Genomic DNA, 23,198 nt, shown 5'->3' on the forward strand with positions numbered 1-23,198 from the left:
GCCCTTATAATGTGCCCTCCTGCCTTTGATCTTCTGCTAAATTCCGCCGTTTATCCTGTAGACATGCCTCGCTGATTTTTTGATCAGCAAATTACGTTACGGCGAGTGCACACAGGTAACGAGAATCAATGAGGTGTTATGATTAATTGATAAAGTATTGATTATGTGTACTGTCAAAAAACCGCCAATTAATAAATTATCCGTAAGCGGCCAGTTGATTACCGAGCACGTGAAAAGCGCCCTGTAAAATTTCTTCATGCAAGCTTTAAATAAAACCATTGTTTAGTATAATAAGAATATATCTTTGCAGTCTAATCTTACCTTCATTTTTACTAGAAAATCCACAAATTTTAATGAATTTTGAAAGCAAAAATAAGTTAAAGATATCCGTTCACAATTCTAATAACACCCGATGTCGTATGCAAAAAACAGCAACAACATGCAATTTTTCAATATTCCGTCAAAAAAGCTGAATATCACAGTTATTTTTTATGATTTATATAATAAGTATCATCATAATTTGAGGAATTATCTCAGGTTTACCTTAGTGAGTCAAGTAAACTGAACAAAAACCACTTTCACACGTCATTCCGAAAGTGTACCAGTATCCGGATAGTACATTTTGGATACACTTTTTACAAACTTTTATAGCACGTTTCTGTTAATGAAATATTGATGAAAGATCTAATTAATATGACATAAATTTTGATACATATTAGTTTACAATGTGACCTGAAACTGACCTTTTTATTATGTTGTAACATGATCTTAGCTTCAAGCTTATTATAGACACATATAACATATAAAAACCCTCCACTATATCATAATTATCCATATGAATAAGTTGACATCCTTGGTAACATTTTTTGAGAAAAAAGCTTCAATGAATGGTTTGACAAAAAATATAAAGTAACGTTAAACCCTTTGTAAGCTCCGTTACTGGTTTTGGGAACATATCTTTTACCACCTTACTCTGTGATTTAAAAGTATGTGCACAAAAATCATAAGTGTAATAAATACATAACTATAAACATCTAGAAATGTAACTACTGCTGCGGTAACTTTCCAGTTTAAAACGGCACTATGCCCCTTTCAGACAGCACCCTGCCATTTTTGAGCTCTAGAAATAACACTATTAGCTTTTCTGAAATTACCGTGTATTGTCAGGTTTACCATACCTAAATACATGTATCTCCTGCCAGATTCTGTTTAGCAATCATTTACCATACATAAAAGGGTTAGATATACATTTGGCTTTGAAGATAACATGGTGTAATAGCCATATTTCATATCTTGTAACTGGATGGTAATATTTAAATGAAATTTGGTCAATTTAAAGACATTCAAAATTAAAAACTTTTCACTGAGAGATTTTTCAAATTTTATCATTTTTTGGGGAGATAATCGGTATTGAAGTTAACATTGATGCCTATGGGAAATATAAAATTTCTTTTTTTTATGAGAATCTGAACTTGAGTTTCAAGAAAATTTTGCGGTAGAAAGCTGCATTAATGTATATGATTCTGATACAAATATCAAAAAGAAATCTAAAATTCTCCGAAGGGAAAAGGAGAAAGTCATTTTTTTCCAGTTTTCAGGGGAGATAACTCATGAAAAAAATTATCAGGGGAGGTAATCTAAAGGAAATTTTTGAGAACTCCTGCCACTATATAACCTTATTTTTATCGTTTGACATTTTTAAAGCTTAAATTATCAAGTTGTATGTACGCTTTTGGTGAAATTGAGGCCTATTACACCATGTTATCCTTAATACATACATGTGTAGGTCCTTTCAGATAAGCTAAGGTTGTTACATTTTTGTATGTATAATTCTATAGCTGAGACTGGGTCCTATTTGCTATTCGGAGATATTCCTTTTTCAGTTTTTTTTTTTTTTTTTTAAACAAATTCTTTTTCTGGATCTAAATTAAAAAAAGAAAACTGCTGCTGGTATTCCTAAATATGGTTTTTGCACCGAAAAATTGAAGAAAAAAAACAACTACATTTTGCCTAAAGGAAGTGAGTGTTAGGTTTATTAAAAAATCCATAAATGTGTGGTTTTCCCAGCATTTCTGTTGTTAATGGTTTACACTGACGTAACATATTACAAACATTAGCAAGTGACTGTTGAATTATAACCATATTTGGATAGTTGCAATCTGAGGAAACTATTTTCTTGGAAGATGCCTGTTTTCTAGTGAAGATTTCTAAATACTTTTCTTGTAGTTCTGTAGCATTATCCATAAGAAATTGTCTGATGTAGTTATTGAATGAACTATTACTATATTAAGGTATTTACACACATTTCAGTATCATCATGTATGTTTTCTACTGAAGGCATAATATCTCACAGTGATATATTGCAGACTGAAATAACTGTTTGGGAGTTCCGGAGGGCACTGCCTGAGTTATATAATAATACGCATCTCAATGACAATTATTTTATTCGAGTTTGAGATACATGTATATTATTTAGATTCTAACACCATATCAAGGAATGATGTCTACATTCCACCAAATATTAATGATAAACAGCATTTAGCATTATGACATAAAAACATTATTAGAGGTGTGATGGAAAAGAAAACAACATGCAAATATTTAAGAAGAGTTAATCTCACGTAGCAGGTTGCATAACTCGTGAGTTACATTTTGTCAGAATTATGCCCCCATTTGATACGGAAATTTTGTGAAAGTTTTGTAAGTCAGTTTCTCAGACCAAATATTTTCATACCCTACACGCATCTGAGGCAATGGCAAATTTTATAACGCTTGACCTACATTTTCACTGAGAAAGTTTAGTGAAAGTTTAGCTTGTAAGTGATGGCATTTTTTGTAAGAGCATGATCACTGTACCCTAGCAATAAATTGTGTCATTGAATGTGATTCTGACAATAAAATTGTTCTCTTGTTGTTTCAGGGAATGTGATTCTGACAATGAAATTGTTCTCTTGTTGTTTCAGGGAATGTGATTCTGACAATGACATTGTTCTGTTGTTGTTTCAGGGAATGTGATTCTGACAATGAACTTAAAGGTTCTGCTTCCACAAGTCTTATGAAATCAATCATTGGACCTAGCTTACAGCAAACACTTCAAAAGGCACAGACTCCTGTATCTAACGTAAACACATCAATGGCCAGCATGGCACTCGTAGGAAATAAAGTGATGCCCAGTATGAATTCTGGGAGTTTGTACGGAGTTAATGATAACAGTAGTGATGACTTTTTCAGCCAGCTCGGCTGGGATGGAAATTTATCAGACTCTTCAGTGAGCAGTACAGGAAATTCATTCATGAACACGACTTACCAAAGTGTTGCGAACAGCTCTACCTCAGCCTTTTCAAATTCATGGAATTCACAGTTGAAGTTGTCGCAAGTGCAGCAACAATTACAGCGTAGTTTTTCAACGTCATCTCAAAGAAACCAGGTTGCGAACAGTAACAATATGACTGGAGCAGGAAACAAGAGGCCAAGTGTCCTCCTAGGGCAACTCGGCCAGAGAAGCACAAGTCTAGACCTTGGCCAGATGCAAAGTCAGGGACAGGTTCTTCAGCCTCAGAAGAGCCCAAGTTATGCCCAGAATAGAAATGGTGGATTCCAGATTCCATCACAGCGTAATGTTATGGGATATAGTAGGAGGAGTCCGGCCGCATCTCCTGTACCCAGTATGGGACAGGGAAATTTTAATACACCATTTTCACCACGTACACCATCACCAATGCTGTCTCCTTCACCAGGTAAATGCCATTTAGGAGTGTTTTTTAGAGTTGCATGTAAGCAAGTTTCTCAAAAACTATCGGGCCAAATGCTTTCAAACTTAATACAATATTGTATTCGTAATTTTGAGGTGACCTCATAGAACAAGGTACGTTACTCTACCTTTTAGTGTTACATCTAATCAGGCTTCTCAGAACCTACTTTACAAAATGGTTTTGAACTTCTCATATGTGTTTGGCTTCATGAGGTGCCTTAAAAAGGCAAGTTACATAACTAGCTTTTGATTCAGTTACAATGTATACTATACCCTTATCTGTTAAAGTTGTGCATGAAAGCAGATTTCACAGGAAATACTTTACCAAATGTTGTAAGAATCTTCTCACTTCTTTTGCATTATGGGTCCTATGGGATTACCTCACTTGGCAAGTTTCGTTACTATGGCTTACATTGTAATAAAAAAGTACCTAGTATGCCCATATCCGTTCCGCGGTTGTAACGTTACTGTTTGCCATAAACAGTAAGTTTAATACTTAATATGCTACAAATGTATGTGGCCAGTTAACACAACCGTACATGAATCTTTTTATAATCCCTAACATTGTAAAATAAATGAGGAAAAACATAAGACTAACCTTAAGTCTCGAACCTGACTTCTTTGTACTTCTTAACATGACTAAGTAATTTTAATTTGCTGCCAAGTGAAATTTTATCCGAATATCAGTTGCAAGTCAATTACGTTCTCTCATCAAGCAAACATTAGGCCTGGGTTTAATTTATAAAGGCCATAATGCCTCTTGATGGAAAAAGTAGATAGCCGTTTTCTCGACAGTCTGATTCAGTAACATTCCTTTCCTAATGCAGAAATTACTTTATGTAAGTCAGAAATCTTACATTATGCACAAATGCTATGGAATAGTCGGCTTCTGTGTCCTTGAGCAATATAGTAGTCGCAACTTGACCGCGATGGTTGACCTTAGGCTGATTATTCATATCGATTATTTCATTATAGAAATCAAGGGTGCTTAGGGTAGCCGTGTATATTTATATGGAATTAGTTTCTATACAGTGCAGTATCAAAGTATATATGCTTACATTTGATCAGTTAAAACTTTCCAATACACTTATTTATATTTACACAAATTTATTTTTCCTTTTTCTCGTGTAGCTCATGTTCTATGTACACTCCTTTTCAATAATAGGTTGTGCCTCATTATGTATTATAATGTAAAGGTCAACCATCGGAGTCAAGTTGCGTCCACTATACTGTTGTAAAAGCTTTTTGTGGTAGTTGTAAATACATTACATGAACGTCTGTTTATGTAATAAAAGTTTGTTTACAAAAATTGTTGCGTAATTATACCCCCACCAAACTTGTTTGAGGGGGGTATATAGGAGTCAGTTTTGTCGCGTCCCGTCCCGTCCCGTCGCGTCCCGAAATCTATTATCTCAGTTATGACCAAATGGATTTGATTCAAACTTAAAATACATGTTCCACCTTATCACCCACATCATGTGACACAAGGTGCATAACTCTTGACACCAAGTTTTCATGAATTATGTCCCCTTTTACTTAGAAGTTAAGGTATTAAAAATTTAATGTATTTTTTTTTTTTTGTATTTTCACTATATCTCAGTTATTACTAAATGGATTTGATTCAAACTTAAAATAATGTTCCACCTCATCACCCACATCATGTGACCACAAGTTGCATAACTCTGACACCTTTTTTTATGAATTATGCCCCTTTTTTCTTAGAATTTAAGGTTGATTTTGATGTATTTTCACTATATCTCAGTTATACTGAATGGATTTGATTCAAACTTAAAATAATGTTCCACCTCATCACCCACATCATGTGCCCACAAATGGACACAGGTGCATAACTCTTACACTTATTTTCATGAATTATGTCCCCTTTTACTTTTGAATTTAAGGTTAATTTTGATGTATTTTCACTATATCTCATTATTACTAAATGGAACTGATTCAAACTTAAAATAGTGTTCCACCTCATCACCCAGATGATGTGACATAAGGTGCTTAACTCTGACATAAATTTTTTATGAATTATGTCCCCTTTTACTTTAAATTTAAGGTTGATTTTGATGTATTTTCACTATATCTCAATTATTACAAAATGGATTTGATTCAAACTTAAAATAGATGTTCCACCTCATCACCCACATCATGTGACACAAGGTGCATAACTCTGACACCAATTTTTCTTGAATTATGCCCCTTTTTACTTAGAAATTAAGGTTTATTTTGATGTATTTTCACAATATCTCAGTTACTACTGAATGGATTTGATTCAGACTTAAAATAGATGTTCCACCTCATCACCCACATCATGTGACACAAGATGCATAACTCTGACACTAATTTTTCTTAAATTGTGTCCCCTTTTACCTAGAATTTAAGGTTAATTTTGATGTATTTTCACTTTATCTCATTCTGATTGGCTTAGAGCAAAAGAGAAGTAACTTTTTTTTAACTTTTGTACTGAGTTTCTTCCCCTTAAATTCCAGAAATTAGTGTATTTTTAGAAATCCTATTTTTAGATTTTCAATATTTTAGGTATTTTTCTAACTTTTTTATTGTAAGTCCTATGTAAAAAGTAAAAACATTTTTCTGTGGTAACATGGGTCAGTAAGACACTTTTGTATTCACTTTTAGTGTATCTCTAATATTAGAGATTTAATATATTTACTAGTATTACTATACTAGTATTATACTAGTATTACTAATATGTGGAAGCCCAGGATGAAGTACTCCAAAGTATTTTTAAGATTTCTTATGGTTGCCATTCTTCTGTGACAAGACCGTATGGTGGGGGTATGAGTCACTCCTGTGACAGTTCTAGTTTAGATATGTCTTAGTAGTTGTTCGCAAAAATAAGACAGTGTCGCTTAGAAAAAAGTAAAAAAAGAAGTACTGCAAATTTTTTTCCTCACCTAATAAAGCAAAATTCAATATTTTCCTACATTTTGCCCTTTATTTCACATGAAGGTTTGATAATTGTCATAATTGTTTCTAGCATCGACTCTCTGAACTCGATAATATATTTCAATATAGTTTCTGAACTTGAAGATATATATTATATGTATATTATCATGGTTTCTGTCACTCATAACTTATTTTTCAGTAAATACTGTTTTTATACAATAAGAAAGATACACCTTTATTTTTACAGGCATGCCTCAGCCAGGATGGGGGAACCAGCCAATGACAAGTAATGCTTCACAATCTGGGCATCAGCTGTATGATGACCAATCATCATACACACATGAACGACTTTTTCAGCGTCTAACAGGGCTAGAGGGTTTAACAGGTGACAAAAAAGTAAAACGCTCAGGAAAACTGTGTCAGTTGCTCACACAAAACAGTCCACCATCAAGTTCCAGGAAGTCGGAGCCAGGAACGCCAAAGGGCGGAAGAAGTAGGCATAACAGTCGACAAGGGTATATGGAAATGTCACCCGCTGACAGTATACAGTCACCTCAGCCTGGTCCCGGTCAGAGTCCACCAGAAAAGCCACAAAGCACGTCAAATGATGACGGAGAACATGTGGTCCATACGGAACACAAAGACTCGAATCGTTTACTAAAATCGTTATTAAGTCAAGATGATGACACGGAAGATGAACAGGTAAAGGAAGAAAACTCTGCTGCAAAAAGGGAGCAGACGGCAGAGGCTCAGGCTGTGCCACAGAAATCAGTTAGTTCAATGGAAATGGAGAAGAATGAAGCGGAGGCAAAGAAACCAAATAATATTCTTTTAAAGGTAACTGAAGTTTGTGTTGAAGAAAAATTACGTTATCGTAAGGCTTTAGGTCAGTTGTTTCATTAAAGTCAGATTTTTTTATTCTTATTTATTTTGTAATTAAATTAATATTTGATATAAAAATGTTTTTGTGTAATTCGGTGATACTGTCCACCTTTTAGTTGTCCAATGAAAATGGGCATGTACTTAGTTTTTGCCTGATTCCTGATCTAGATTCCAGCAGCATTGTGTATACTTACTTCGAATAAACTTTATACACTATTGGGGAAAGGAATCAGTACCCATTATTTAGGGAAAACATGTAAGAATAAAAAAAGGAGGGTTGTTGGCGAATATTCGTATCAAAATAACAGAGATACATTGTATTTTGATTAAAAATGTTATGTTTTTAGCTCACCTGTCACAAAGTGACAAGGTGAGCTTTTGTGATCGCGCGGTGTCCGTCGTCCGTCGTGCGTCCATGCGTCCGTAAACTTTTGCTTGTGACCACTCTAGAGGTCACATTTTTCATGGGATCTTTATGAAAGTTAGTCAGAATGTTCATCTTGATGATATCTAGGTCAAGTTCGAAACTGGGTCACGTGCCATCAAAAACTAGGTCAGTAGGTCTAAAAATAGAAAAACCTTGTGACCTCTCTAGAGGCCATATATTTCACAAGATCTTCATAAAAATTGGTTGGAATGTTCACCTTGATGATATCTAGGTCAAGTTCGAAACTGGGTCACGTGGGGTCAAAAACTAGGTCAGTAGGTCTAAAAATAGAAAAACCTTGTGACCTCTCTAGAGGCCATATTTTTCATGAGATCTTCATGAATATTGGTCAGAATGTTTATCTTGATGATATCTAGGTCAAGTTCGAAACTGGGTCACGTGGGGTCAAAAACTAGGTCATTAGGTCTAAAAATAGAAAAACCTTGTGACCTCTCTAGAGGCCATATTTCTCAATGCATCTTCATGAAAATTGGTCAGAATGTTCATCTTGATGATATCTAGGTCAAGTTCGAAACTGGGTCACGTGGGGTTAAAAACTAGGTCAGTAGATCTAAAAATAGAAAAACCTTGTGACCTCTCTAGAGGCCATATTTTTCATGAGATCTTCATGAAAATTGGTCAGAATGTTCACCTTGATGATATCTAGGTCAAGTTCGAAACTGGGTCATGTGGGGTCAAAAACTAGGTCAGTAGATCTAAAAATAGAAAAACCTTGTGACCTCTCTAGTGGCCATATTTCTCAATGGATCTTCATGAAAATTGGTCAGAATGTTCACCTTGATGATATCTAGGTCAAGTTCGAAACTGGGTCACATGCGGTCAAAAACTAGGTCAGTAGGTCTAAAAATAGGAAAACCTTGTGACCTCTCTAGTGGCCATATTTTTCAATGGATCTTCATGAAAATTGGTCAGAATGTTTACCTTGAAGATATCTAGGTCAAGTTCGAAACTGGGTCACGTGGGGTTAAAAACTAGGTCAGTAGATCTAAAAATAGAAAAACCTTGTGACCTCTCTAGAGGCCATATTTTTCATGAGATCTTCATGAATATTGGTCAGAATGTTCATCTTGATGATATCTAAGTCAGATTCGAAACTGGGTCATGTGCGGTCAAAAACTAGGTCAGTAGGTCGAAAAATAGAAAAACCTTGTGACCTCTCTAGAGGCCATATTTTTCACGAGATCTTCATGAAAATTGGTGAGAATGATCACCTTGATGATATCTTGGTCAAGTTAAAAAGTGGGTCACGTGCCTTTAAAAACTAGGTCATTAGGTCAAATAATAGAAAAACCTTGTGACCTCTCTAGAGGCCATATTTTTCAATGGATCTTCATGAAAATTGGTCAGAATTTTTTATCTTGATGATATCTAGGTCACATGTGCTCAAAAACTAGGTCACAATGTCAAATGATAGAAATAACGATGTCATACTCAGTTGAACACTGGGTCATGTGGAGATAGGTGAGCGATTCAGGACCATCATGGTCCTCTTGTCATTAATTTGAGCACATTGCCACATTGCCGTTTTACCTTTTGTTTCTAATATTTAGGTAAAACAAAAATAAAGTTGGCAGGGCGGGTAGTGGGCAGTTTTTAGCTTGACTTGATAAGACTAATGAGAGGTGTTCTACTCAGCTGGCATCAGTGTTGATGTCACACTTTGGTTATTGCATACAAGATCATATCTCAATAACCATTGCATGTATTTGGTTAAAACTCCACAAATCATTCCCAGTCATCAGACCTACTGAAGTTATCAAGTTAGGTAACTGTTGGATAAATTTATTTTAAATTTTTTAAGCTACAGTTTTGTGTGCAACTGCCAAGCTGTATCTTAGTAACAAGTACATGTATTGGATTGAAACTTCACACAATGCTTCCCAGTCACCAAACCTACTGAAGTGGTCAGGTCTTGCAGTTATAGATATGTGTTACCAAGGTATAGTCCATGCTTGACTCTGAAGCTATCTAATAGTCGAGCACATTTGTCTTATGGGCAGCTCATGTTTGAAGGGGTTATTTGGCCAAATTTGGTTGTATTTTTTGTGTGTGGCAGTGTGTTGGATGGGGGAATGGTTGTTTACAACTTGAAGTGCCAGACAATATATACAGGTTAAGACATGTTTGCCCACTATTTTTAGCCCACCATCATCAGATGGTGGGCTATTCAAATCACTCTGCATCCGTGGTCCGTCGTCCTTCCGTCCGTCTGTTAACAATTTCTTGTTATCGCATTCTCCTCAGAAACTACCAGGGGGATTTTGACCAAACTTTGTCAGAATGATTTATTGGTACCCTAGTTGTGTCCCCCTGAAAATCAGACTGGTTCAACAATTTTTTAGTGAGTTATGGCCCTTTGTTTATTTCTATAATTTACATAGATTGATATAGGGAAAAACTTTGAAAATCTTCTTGTCCAAAACCACAGTGCCTAGGGCTTTGATATTTGGTATGAAGCATCATCTAGTGGTCCTCTACCAAGATGATTCAAATTATTTCCTTGGGGTCTAATATGGCCCCGCCCTGGGGGTCACATGGTTTATATAGACTTATATAGGGAAAAACTTATAAAAACCTCTTGTTCAAAACCACAGGGCCTATGGCTTTTATATTTTGTATGCGACATCATCTAGTGGTCTTCTACGAAGATTGTTCAAATTATCCCCCTAGGGTCAAATATGGCCCTGTCCCGGGGGTCACATGGTTTACATAGACTTATATAGGGAAAAACTTTGAAAATCTTCTTGTCCAAACCACAAAGCCTAGGGCTTTGGCATTTGTAATGTAGCATCATCTAGTGGTTCTCTACCAAGTTTGTTCAAATTATCCCCCTAGGGTCAAATATGGCCCCGCCCTGGGGGTCACATGGTTCATATAGACTTTTATAGGGAAAAGCTTTTAAAATCTTCTTGTCAATAACCTACAACATTCAAATTTGGACCACATGTATGGTTTTGAGTGGCAAAATGAACCTTGACATGAGTTGACCTTGATTTTGACCTAGTGACCTACTTTCACATTTCTGTAGCTACAGCCTTTAAATTTGGACCACATGCATAGTTTTGTGAACTGAAAAAAACTTTGACATTGACCTAGTGACCTACTTTCACATTTTTGAAGGTACAGGTTTCAAATTTGGACCACATGCATAGTTTCGTGTTCCGAAATGAAATTTGACCTTGATTTTGACCTAGTGACCTACTTTCACATTTCTCAAGCTACAGCCTTGAAATTTGGACACATGCATAGTTTTGTGTACCGAAACAAACTTTGACCTTTACATTGACCTAGTGACCTACTTTCACATTTTTGAAGGTACAGCCTTCAAATTTGGACCACATGCATAGTTCTGTGTTCCGAAATAAAATTTGACCTTGATTTTGACCTAGTGACCTACTTTCACATTTCTCGAGATACAGCCTTCAAATTTGGACCACTTGCATAGTTTTGTGTACTGAAATGAACTTTGACTTTAAGATTGACCTAGTGACCTACTTTCACATTTCTGTAGCTACAGGCTTCAAATTTAGACCACATGCATAGGATTGTGTACCGAAACAAACTTTGACCTTGACATTGACCTAGTGACATACTTTCACATTTTTGAAGGTACAGGCTTTAAATTTGGACCACATGCATAGAATTGTGTTCTGAAGTGTAATTATGTCTCCCCCAGGAGACATATTGTTTTTGCCCTGTCCGTCCGTCCTTCCGTCTGTCTGTCCGTCCGTCCGTCCGTACGTACGTCACACTTCATTTCCGAGCAATAACTGGAGAACCATTTGACCTAGAACCTTCAAACTTCATAGGGTTGTAGCGCTGCTGGAGTAGACAACCCATATTGTTTTTGGGGTCACTCCGTCAAAGGTCAAGGTCACAGGGGCCTGAACATTGAAAACCATTTCCGATCAATAACTAGAGAACCACTTGACCCAGAATGTTGAAACTTCATAGAATGATTGGTCATGAAGAGTAGATGACCCCTATTGATTTTGGGGTCATTCTGTCAAAGGTCAAGGTAACAGGGGCCTGAACATTGAAAACCATTTCTGATCAATAACTAGAGAACCACTTGACCCAGAATGTTGAAACTTCATAGGATGATTGGTCATGAAGAGTAGATGACCCCTATTGATTTTGGGGTCACTCCGTCAAAGGTCAAGGTCACAGGGCCTGAACATTGAAAACCATTTCCGATCAATAACTAGAGAACCACTTGACCCAGAATGTTGAAACTTCATAGGATGATTGGTCATGAAGAGTAGATGACCCCTATTGATTTTGGGGTCATTCTGTCAAAGGTCAAGGTCACAGGGGCCTGAACATTGAAAACCATTTCTGATCAATAACTAGAGAACCACTTGACCCAGAATGTTGAAACTTCATAGGATGATTGGTCATGCAGAGTAGATGACCCCTATTGATTTTGGGGTCACTCCATCAAAGGTCAAGGTCACAGGGGCCTGAACATTGAAAACCATTTCCGATCAATAACTAGAGAACCACTTGACCCAGAATGTTGAAACTTCATAGGATGATTGTACTTGCAAAGTAGATGGCCCCTATAGATTTTAGGATCACTCCTTTAAAGGTCAAGGTCACAGGGGCCTGAACATTGAACACCATTTCCGGTCAGTAACTTGAGAGCCACTTGACCCAGAATGTTGAAACTTAATAGGATGATTGGTCATGCAGAGTAAATGACCCCTAACGATTTTGGGTTCACTCTGTGAAAGGTCAAGGTCACAGGGGCCTGAACATTGAAAACCATTTCCGGTCAGTAACTTGAGAACCACTTGACCCAGAATGATGAAACTTCATAGGATGATTGGTCATGCAGAGTAGATGACCCCTAGAGATTTTAGGGTCACTCTGTGAAAGGTCAAGGCCACAGGGGCCTAAACATGGAAAACCATTTCCAGTCAATAGCTTGAGAACCTCTCGACCCAGGATGTTGAAACTTCATAGGATGATTGTTCATGCAGAGTAAATGACCCCTATTGTTTTTTGGGTCACTCCGTTAAAGGTCAAGGTCACAGGGGCCTGAACGTTGATAACCAGTTCCGATGAATAACTTGAGAACCACTTGACCCAGAATGTTGAAACTTCATAGGATGATTGAACATGCAGAGTAGATGACCCCTATTGATTTTGGGGTCAGTCTATTAAAGGTCAAGGTCACAGTGGCCTGTTCATGTAAAATCATTTTTTGGAAATAACTTGAGAACCACTTGACCTACAATGTTGAAACTTAATAGGATGATTGGACATGCAGAGTAGATGACCCCTATTTATTTTGAGGTCACTTGATCAAAGGTCAAGGTCACAAGAGCCTGAACAGTGACTTGAGAACCACTAGGCCAAGAGTGTTGAAATTTAGCGGGATGACTGGACATGCCAAGTAGATGATCCCTATTGACAACCATCAGTGTCTCTTTGACTTTCGCTCCTGACCCCTATTGACTTCTTGCCTATAGGACTTTGCATTGGGGGAGACATGGGCTTTTTTACAAAAGCATTTTCTAGTTTGACCTTGATTTTGACCTAGTGACCTACTTGTACATTTCTCAAGCTACAGCCTTCAAATTTGGACCACTTGCATAGTTTTGTGTACCGAAACAAACTTTGACCTTAAGATTGACCTAGTGACCTACTTTCAAATTTCTCAAACTACAGCCTTCAAACTTGATGCACATGCATAGTTTTGTGTACAAAGAACTTTGTCCTTGAAATTGATCTAGTGACCTACTTTCACATTTCTCAAACTACAGCTTTGAATTTGGACCACATGCACAGTGTTGTGTACTGAAATGAAATTTGACCTTGAGCTAGTCAATAAGTCTTGAAATTTGGAACACTCAAAAACGGCACATTGGTGGGCGCCAAGATCACTCTGTGATCTCTTGTTACTGATACATGGGACTTAATTGCTTATTCAGGGCATATTAAAAACTTCTTTTCCAGCAACTTTTGAGTACAGACGAGAGATCTGTAGCGAAAGAATCAACATCAGATAGCAAGAAGAGCATTATACATAAGCTGTTAGATGATGACAGTAAAAATAACTGTAGATCTGCACCAGCAGTAAGTGAATTACTTCCCTTTTATTGATACTAAATATAGAAGAGAATATTATCTCCCTTTTATTGATAGGTAGCTTTCGTAGACTAAAATTTAGTGGCGTTTTAGTTTACCTTGGTCAGAGTCTAGGACAGTGTTATTCAAAATAGAAAAAAACCAACTATTTTTGTCGAGCCCGCTTGCGGTGACCTCGATATAGACGCCACTTAGGTGTGTGTGCATCCGTCCGTCCGTCCGTTTTTGTCCAGACCATAACTTTGACATGCATGGACTAATCTTGTTTATATTTGGCATGAATGTTTACCTCAATGAGAAGGAGTGTCGTGCTCAAACCCCATGTTTACTATCTCAAAGGTCAATGTCAGAGTTGGAGGTCAAAGATCAAATTGAAGTTTGTCCAGAGCATTTCTTCTTCATGCATGGTGGGATTTTGATATAACTTGGCATGAATGTTCACCATTATAAGATGGAGTGTCATGCGTAAGAACCAGGTCCCTAGGTCAAGGTCACACTTGACAGCTGGCGGGCTCAACATTCTGCCCGTGGGCATACTAATTTTGATTAAAAACTTCAGTTAGGAATGAGACAAAAATCTGAACTTGGTATGTATGTATATTGCACAGTGCCTGAGGTTCCATTTACATTTTGATTAGCTCGTGTCAATTTCATTGTTACAAATGTACTTAAGGTACTTTCTCTTAAATATGCAAACTCTTTTACCTAAATAGCTTGAGTGAGCAATGACAGGGACAAAACTGACATCCATTAAAAAAAATATAAGTGTTTTTTTGTAGATAGAGAGTACTTTTTTGAGAGTGAACCTTTATCCATTTTGACAGGGGATACCAATGCTTGTTTGTTTTGGTACTTGGAGTAAGGATTGTGAATATCTGAATATGTCAAAGTATAGTATATTGTAACAATTTAACAGGTAAAGAAGGATCTAGTTAGGTGTCTTAGTGAAAGATAGATTAATGCTTGATATGCTTTCAGTGTAATGTCACCTTTCAACCTTGAAGGGCGAGTAGTAAAGTAACATGCCCTTCACTGCTACATTCCAAAGATTCAGATAGAAAATATGATGACTTAGCTTTTTCTAACTACAGGATTTTTGTTTTAGAGTGACTTACTGTACATGTCCTATGAAAAGTACATAGAGGTTTTGAAATGAAAAATTTCTTACCCATACTTGAAGGTATACTTGTTACCTGTCTGTCCCCCTGTCAGTCTGTAGACGGTGAGTGATTAATCTGAATTGGTTTGAATGTGATTAGAACTTTAATTTGAACTTTCTGTTTTCAGGAAAGTACAAGTATAGACTCAGAGCTTGCACGTCAGAGGCATCAGTCAGGCCCACAGGAGCCCCAGTCTACTACAACTCATTCACTACCAATGCCTCCACTTTCTTCACCCCTCACATCACCTGTGACCCCAAATTTTGACCAGTCACAGAGAAGCAGTGTAGATACCTCACTTTTGAAAGGATTATTCAGTTCTAGTTCTAGCTTGAGCCTCAATCAGGTTACGAATACAAACTCGAGTGCCTTTGCCTCAACGAGTGGTTCAGTTGACACTCAGTCGACAGACATGCGAGAAGATGGATTTGCAGCAGCGCGTGAGAAAAAAATTGACAAATTATTGCATTTATTATGGGAAGATAATTCAGACGATGGGGTTCGGGAAACAATGCGAGAAAAAATTCAGAATTTGAAACGCAAGGCAGATATGTTGGAAGGTGGGGATACAGAACAAAGTAGTGCATTTTCTGGAGAATTGACTTCCTCTCAAGCATCGAGACTTACGAAAGAAAATGCATTGTTGACTCAGCTTTTGTCGAAAAAAGCTAACAATGATATTGTTGTGAATACATTAAGTACTATTCAGCCATCAGGAATTCCGCAGCAGAGAATACCCCAAAACTTGGCATCAAAACTTTTAAAAGTGAACCCATCCTCATTTAACACGACAAATAGTGGGAATGAAGCAAAACGGGCACGGACAGATAGTGGGAACAATAACCAGTTGTCAACATTGGAACGTGCTTTGAGCGCACCAAAGCAAGACATAAATCCTATTTCGTCAACTCAGCCATTTGATGCCTTGATGGAAATTGGGCAAAATTCAAATTCGGGAATCAGTAATATTAGTGATAGTAGTGTTACCTCTCAGTTCAACAATCAGTTAAGTGAATTACATCAGATTTTACAATCAACTATAAGTGATACGGGGAATAATTCAACTAATGTCACAGAAGTGAATTTAGACGATAATACTGACCCATTACTCGCTCAGATTTTACAACAGGCTCAAGACCTTCAGCAGGATATTACATTGGGATCTTTCCCTGGTTCTAATCAAAATGTGCCACAAAGTTTATCACTAGATTCAGGGCCAGTTAACAATAGTGCTCAATCAATGTTAAACCATCCAAGTTTGAATAATAATTCTTACCAGAAAAACAATACAAACACAGACATTTTGCAGCAGTTGGAGCAGGCACTTAATGACTCTAACTTCAATCTGGATTCATTGTTAGGCAACAGTAACGTATCTAGTATGGATGAGCAGGTTGCGATTGACGCTATTCAGAAGCAGTTAATGATGGACATGCCTGGTCTGTCTACAGGGGTGTCGGCATCTAATGCACAGACACCCACTGTAGATAGTGGACGGGTCCAGAATCGCTTTGCTCAGAATATACCTGTACCAAACCCTGCTGCTGGCTCCCAAATTCAGCAAAATATGTTGGGAAACCAGTTGCCTGAGAGAAATCAAGGTGCTCCTGGCATGTTTCAAAGCATTGGGTCTCTACGTCAAGGAGTTGGTGGACCGGGTAGGCCATTACAACAGCTGCCGGGGTATAACCAAGCTACTGCAGCTGGACAAAATTACCCCGGTCAGGGTCCAAGGCTTCCTCACCCTCAAGGTAAAATTTTATTTATTTTGTGTGAAATCAAGTTAAGGGCTATTTCCATTACCTTTGGAAAGATTATATTCATAATTATCCCCACTGAAGGAGGAGAGATAGTGTTTTGGCATTGTGCTTAGGTCAATCGATCTGAAATTGAAAATGGTTGTAATTCAAAAAGTATTTCAAAATGAATCACCAAACCTCTAGTAATTATTAATTAGCACATAGACCCCACTTGATCTGGTAACAGCAAAGTTTTTCCCCTTGTTAGCTCATCTGTCACGTAGTGACAGGGTGAGCTTTTGTGATCGCCCTTCGTCCATCCGTCGTCAGTCCACAATTTCTTGTCTGCACGATAGTGGTTTCATTTATGATTTTATTTTAACCAAACTTGCACACAACTTGTATTACCATAAGATCTTGGTTCCTTTCTTGAACTGGCCAGATCCTGTTATCGGTTCCAGAGTTATGGCCCCTGAAAGGGCCAAAATTAGCTATTTTGACCTTTTCTGCACAATAGCAGCTTTATTTATGATTTGATTTTTACCAAACTTGCACACAACGTGGATCACCATAAGATCTTGGTTCCTTTCTTGAACTGGCCAGATCCCTTTATAGGTTCCAGAGTTCTGGCCCCTGAAAGGGCCAAAATTAGCTATTTTGACCTTGTCTGCACAATAGCAGCTTCATTTATGATTTGAATTTAATCAGACTTGCACAAAACTTGTGTCACCATAAGGTCTCAGTTCCTTTCTTGAACCGGCCAGATCCCATTATGGATTTCAGAGTTATGGCCCCTGAAAGGGCCAAAATTAGCCATTTTGACCTTGTCTGCACAATAGCAGCTGTATTTATGATCTAAATTTAATCAAACTTGCACAAAACTTGTGTCACCATAAGATCTCGGTTCCTTTTTTGAACCGGCCAGATTCCTTAATGGATTTCAGAGTTATGGCCCCTGAAAGGGCCAAAATTAGCTATTTTGACCTTGTCTGCGCAATAGCAGCTTCATTTATGATTTGATTTTAACCAGACTTGCACACAACTTGTATCACCACAAGATCTTGGTTCCTTTCTTGAAATGGCCAGATTCCATTATGGGTTCCAGAGTTATGTCCCCTGATAGGACCAGAATTAGCTATTTTGACCTTGTCTGCACAATAACAGGTTCATTAGGTCTCCCCCAGGAGACATATTGTTTTTGCCCTGTCCGTCCGTCCGTCACACTTCATTTCCGAGCAATAACTGGAGAACCATTTGACCTAGAACCTTCAAACTTCATAGGCTTGTAGGGCTGCTGGAGTAGACGACCCCTATTGTTTTTGGGGTCACTCCGTCAAAGGTCAAGGTCACAGGGGCCTGAACATTGAAAACCATTTCCGATCAATAACTAGAGAACCACTTGACCCAGAATGTTGAAACTTCATAGGATGATTGGTCATGAAGAGTAGATGACCCCTATTGATTTTGGGGTCACTCCATCGAAGGTCAAGGTCACAGGGGCCTGAACATTGAAAACCATTTCCGATCAATAACTAGAGAACCACTTGACCCAGAATGTTGAAACTTCATAGGATGATTGGTCATGAAGAGTAGATGACCTCTATTGATTTTAGGGTCACTCCATCAAAGGTCAAGGTCACAGGGGGCTGAACATGGAAAACCATTTCCGATCAATAACTAGAGAACCACTTGACCCAGAATGTTGAAACTTCATAGGATGATTGTACATGCAAAGTAGATGACCCCTATCGATTTTGGGGTCATTCCATTAAAGGTCAAGGTCACAGGGGCCTGAACATTGAAAACCATTTCCGATCAATAACTAGAGAACCACTTGACCTAGAATGTTGAAACTTCATAGGATGATTGGTCATGAAGAGTAGATGACCTCTATTGATTTTAGGGTCACTCTATCGAAGGTCAAGGTCACAGGGGCCTGAACATGGAAAACCATTTCCGATCAATAACTAGAGAACCACTTGACCCAGAATGTTGAAACTTCATAGGATGATTGTACATGCAAAGTAGATGACCCCTATCGATTTTGGGGTCACTCCATTAAAGGTCAAGGACACAGGGGCCTGAACATTGAAAACCATTTCCGGTCAGTAACTTGAGAACCACTTAACCCAGAATGTTGAATCTTAATAGGATGATTGGTCATGCAGAGTAGATGACCCCTAACTATTTTGGGGTCACTCTGTTAAAGGTCAAGGTCACAGGGGCCTGAACATTGAAAACCATTTCCGGTCAGTAACTTGAGAACCACTTGACCCAGAATGATGAAACTTCATAGGATGATTGGTCATGCAGAGTAGATGACCCCTAACGATTTTAGGATCACTCTGTTAAAGGTCAAGGCCACAGGGGCCTGAACATGGAAAACCATTTCCAATCAAAAACTTGAGAACCTCTCGACCCAGAATGTTGAAACGTCATAGGATGATTGTTCATGCAGAGTAAATGACCCCTATTGTTTTTGGGGTCACTCCGTTAAAGGTCAAGGTCACAGAGGCCTGAACATTGATAACCAGTTCCGATCAATAACTTGAGAACCACTTGACCCAGAATGTTGAAACTTCATAGGATGATTGAACATGGAGAGTAGATGACCCCTATTGATTTTGGGGTCAGTCTATTAAAGATCAAGGTCACAGTGGCCTGTTCATGTAATATCATTTTTTGGAAATCACTTGAGAACCACTTGACCTACAATGTTGAAACTTAATAGGATGATTGGACATGCAGATTAGATTACCCCTATTTATTTTGAGGTCACTTGATTAAAGGTCAAGGTCACAGGAGCCTGAACAGTGACTTGAGAACCACTAGGCCAAGAGTGTTGAAATTTAGTGGGATGACTGGACATGCCAAGTAGATGATCCCTACTGCAGCCAACCATCAGTGTCTCTTTGACTTTCGCTCCTGACCCCTATTGACTTCTTGCCTATAGGACTTTGCATTGGGGGAGACATGCGCTTTTTTACAAATTTAAGCATTTTCTAGTTTATGATTTGAATTAAATCAAACTTGCACAAAACTTGTGTCCCCATAAGGTCTCGGTTCCCTTCTTGAACCGGCCAGATCCCATAATGGATTTCAGAGTTATGGCCCCTTGATCTGGTAACAGCAAAGTTTTTCCCCTTGTTAGCTCACCTGTCACATAGTTACAGGGTGAGCTTTTGTGATCGCCCTTCGTCCGTCGTCCGTCCGTCGTCGGTCCACAATTTCTTGTCTGCACGATAGTGGTTTCATTTATGATTTTATTTTAACCAAACTTGCACACATCATTGTTTTACCATAAGACCTTGGTTCCTTTCTTGAACTGGCCAGATCCTGTTATCGGTTCAAGAGTTATGGCCCCTGAAAGGGCCAAAATTAGCTATTTTGACTTTGTCTGCGCAATAGCAGCTTCATTTATGATTTGATTTTAACCAAACTTGTACATAACTTGTATCACCACAAGATCTTGGTTCCTTTCTTGAACTAGCCAGATTCCATTATGGGTTCCAGAGTTATGGCCCCTGATAGGGTCAGAATTAGCTATTTTGACCTTGTCTGCACAATAGCAGCTTCATTTATGGTTTGAATTTAATCAAACTTGCACAAAACTTGTGTCACCATAAGATCTTGGTTCCTTTCTTGAACTGGCCAGATCCAATAATGGGTTCTAGAGTTATGGCCCCTTTATATTACTATAAAGAGCTTATTTAGTAACTTTTATTATTGGCCGTAGGGAAAAACTGAGACCACTTTCCTGTGGTACAACATGGATGGTACCTCCATTTTATAGGTGTATTTTTGACATATCTGTACCTTTAGGAAAATTTCAATTATATTTTCTCATGATTCTTTTGATTGATCTTGATTATGATTTTTGAGTCGGCTAAAGGCTGAAAGCCTTTTGGCGAGTCCTTGCTATCCAACGATTCTCTAAATGGACCAAATAACACAGTGAAGGGATGTAGTTCCATTAGATTTCTCAAACTTCAAACAGTTCACTGCATGAATGAAGTTAAGTTGTGTCAATTCCCCTTGCTATGACCAATATACGATGTAATCTGTCATATTTATGACTTGTAATTGTGCAATTCTCGAATGTAACTCATTAAGCATAAATATGCATTTTAAGAATTGCGCAGGCTTACAAAGCTTGGGTAACATCCAGCGAAAGACAAAAAATAGTTCCAGCAAGGCTCCAGATAAGATGCGTATTAGCGTAAATTACGTATAGAAATAATGCAAATACGCATGTCTAATAATTTCTAAGCGTATAAAAACGTATATAAAATTACAGAAACGCACACAATGCTTTTTTAAAAACAAAATCTGAATCGTCTGGATGCGTTAGGTAACATAGCCGATAAGCCTTAATTCTCCCACATTGAACGTAAACACGTATCGTATGATTCCTATAAACTTTGCGTGGGTTGAATTTTGCAGTCAGTAAATGGATAAATTATCGGAAGAAGAAGCTCTTACTGGTTTGTTTAGTTACTACTGATATTAAAAATGATTTTAATTCTTACTTTTCGAGAAACAAACAAATCGGCGAAACATTAAATTGTATTTTCTTGTAGTTTTTGAAATCGAAAGTAGATCATCTATGTTTGGCGAAACGAAACAACTTTTTTATGAAAAGATTTAAATAAGAGGTAATTTAACCGTAAACTTCAATGTCAGATACTGCCAATTGCTGCTAAATGTCTTCGTATCATCACAATTTGTAAAATATATTGTTCAAACTGGAGAAAAGTGTAATCGTATCCGGATATAATATTTTGGGTAAATATCGAGCTGTGTTATGAAATTTTAAGAAAAAAACTAAAAACAAACTGAAACTGGTAGACTATACTGTCAGTACATCAATCATTAGCCGACTCAGGCCATTCAGGCCTTTGATTTAACCTTCTTGTCCTTAATTGCAAAGATGACAGGTGAGCGATATAGGGCCATTATGGCCCTCTTGTTTTGGTAAGTAAATACTGAAGATGTTTAGAATTCAAAAGATATTTTAGCAAGAAGCAACAAACCTCAAAGTTATAAATTAGCATTTTTATAGTATTATTCCCTTGACCCAGTAAAGGAGAGTTTTCCCCCTTGATTTGGTAACTGAAAATGAAAATGTTTATAATTCAAAATATATTATAGCTAGAATCACCAAACCTCACATAAGTATAGATTAGCACATAACCTTTGTTCATTATTATACCCCCACCAAACGTGTTTGAGGGGGGTATATAGGAGTCAGTTTTGTCGCATCCCGTCGCGTCCCGTCCCGTCGCGTCGCGTCCCGAAATCTATTATCTCAGTTATTACCAAATGGAGTTGATTCAAACTTAAAATACATGTTCCACTTTATCACTCACATCATGTGACACAAGGTGCATAACTCTTGAAACCAAGTTTTCATGAATTATGTCCCCTTTTACTTTGAATTTAAGGTTAATTTTGTTGTATTTTCACTATATCTCAGTTATTACTAAATGGATTTGATTCAAACTTAAAATAGATGTTCCACCTCATCACCCACATCATGTGACACAAGGTGCATAACTCTGACACCATTTTTTTATGAATTATGCCCCTTTTTACTTAGAATTTAAGGTTGATTTTGATGTATTTTCACTATATCTCAGTTACTACTGAATGGATTTGATTAAAACTTAAAATAGATGCTCCACCTCATCACCCACATCATGTGCCCACATCATGTGACACAAGGTGCATAACTCCGACACCAAGTTTTCATGAATTATGTCCCCTTTTACTTAGAATGTAAGGTTAATTTTGTTGTATTTTCACTATATCTCAGTTATTACTAAATGGATTTGATTAAAACTTAAGGATAACATGGTGTAATAGCCATATTTCATATCTTGTAACTGGATGGTACTATTTAAATGAAATTTGGTCACTTTAAAGACATTCAAAATTAAAAACGTTTCACCGAGAGATTTTTCGAATTTTATCATTTTTTGGGGAGATAATCGGTATTGAACTTAACATTGATGCCTATGGGAAATATATAATTTCTTTAATTACGAGAATCTGAGCTTGAGTTTCGAGAATTTTTTTCGGTAGAAAGCTGCATTATATGATTCTGATACAAATATCAAAAAGAAATCTGAAATTCCCTGTAGGGAAAAGGATAAAATTATTTTTTTCTAGTTTTCAGGGGAGATAACTCATGAAAAACCAAAATTATC

At 37.4% G+C, this 23,198-nt stretch overlaps 1 protein-coding gene across 4 annotated transcripts in view; it reads left to right on the forward strand.

Annotated features, from left to right (window-relative positions):
• Positions 1 to 23,198, forward strand: part of LOC123539859 (nuclear receptor coactivator 2-like) — a 136,646-nt gene that overhangs the window by 89,555 nt on the left and 23,893 nt on the right. For all 4 annotated transcript variants that reach the window (XM_053527167.1, XM_053527165.1, XM_053527168.1 and 1 more), the window contains 4 exons: positions 3,007 to 3,737; positions 6,912 to 7,501; positions 13,959 to 14,078; positions 15,378 to 17,001. In XM_053527167.1, the coding sequence (XP_053383142.1) occupies positions 3,007 to 3,737; positions 6,912 to 7,501; positions 13,959 to 14,078; positions 15,378 to 17,001 (3,065 nt within the window). The remainder of the gene's footprint in view (positions 1 to 3,006; positions 3,738 to 6,911; positions 7,502 to 13,958; positions 14,079 to 15,377; positions 17,002 to 23,198) is intronic.

This window comes from Mercenaria mercenaria, chromosome 16, assembly GCF_021730395.1.
Source record: "Mercenaria mercenaria strain notata chromosome 16, MADL_Memer_1, whole genome shotgun sequence".
Lineage (NCBI taxonomy): Eukaryota > Metazoa > Mollusca > Bivalvia > Venerida > Veneridae > Mercenaria > Mercenaria mercenaria.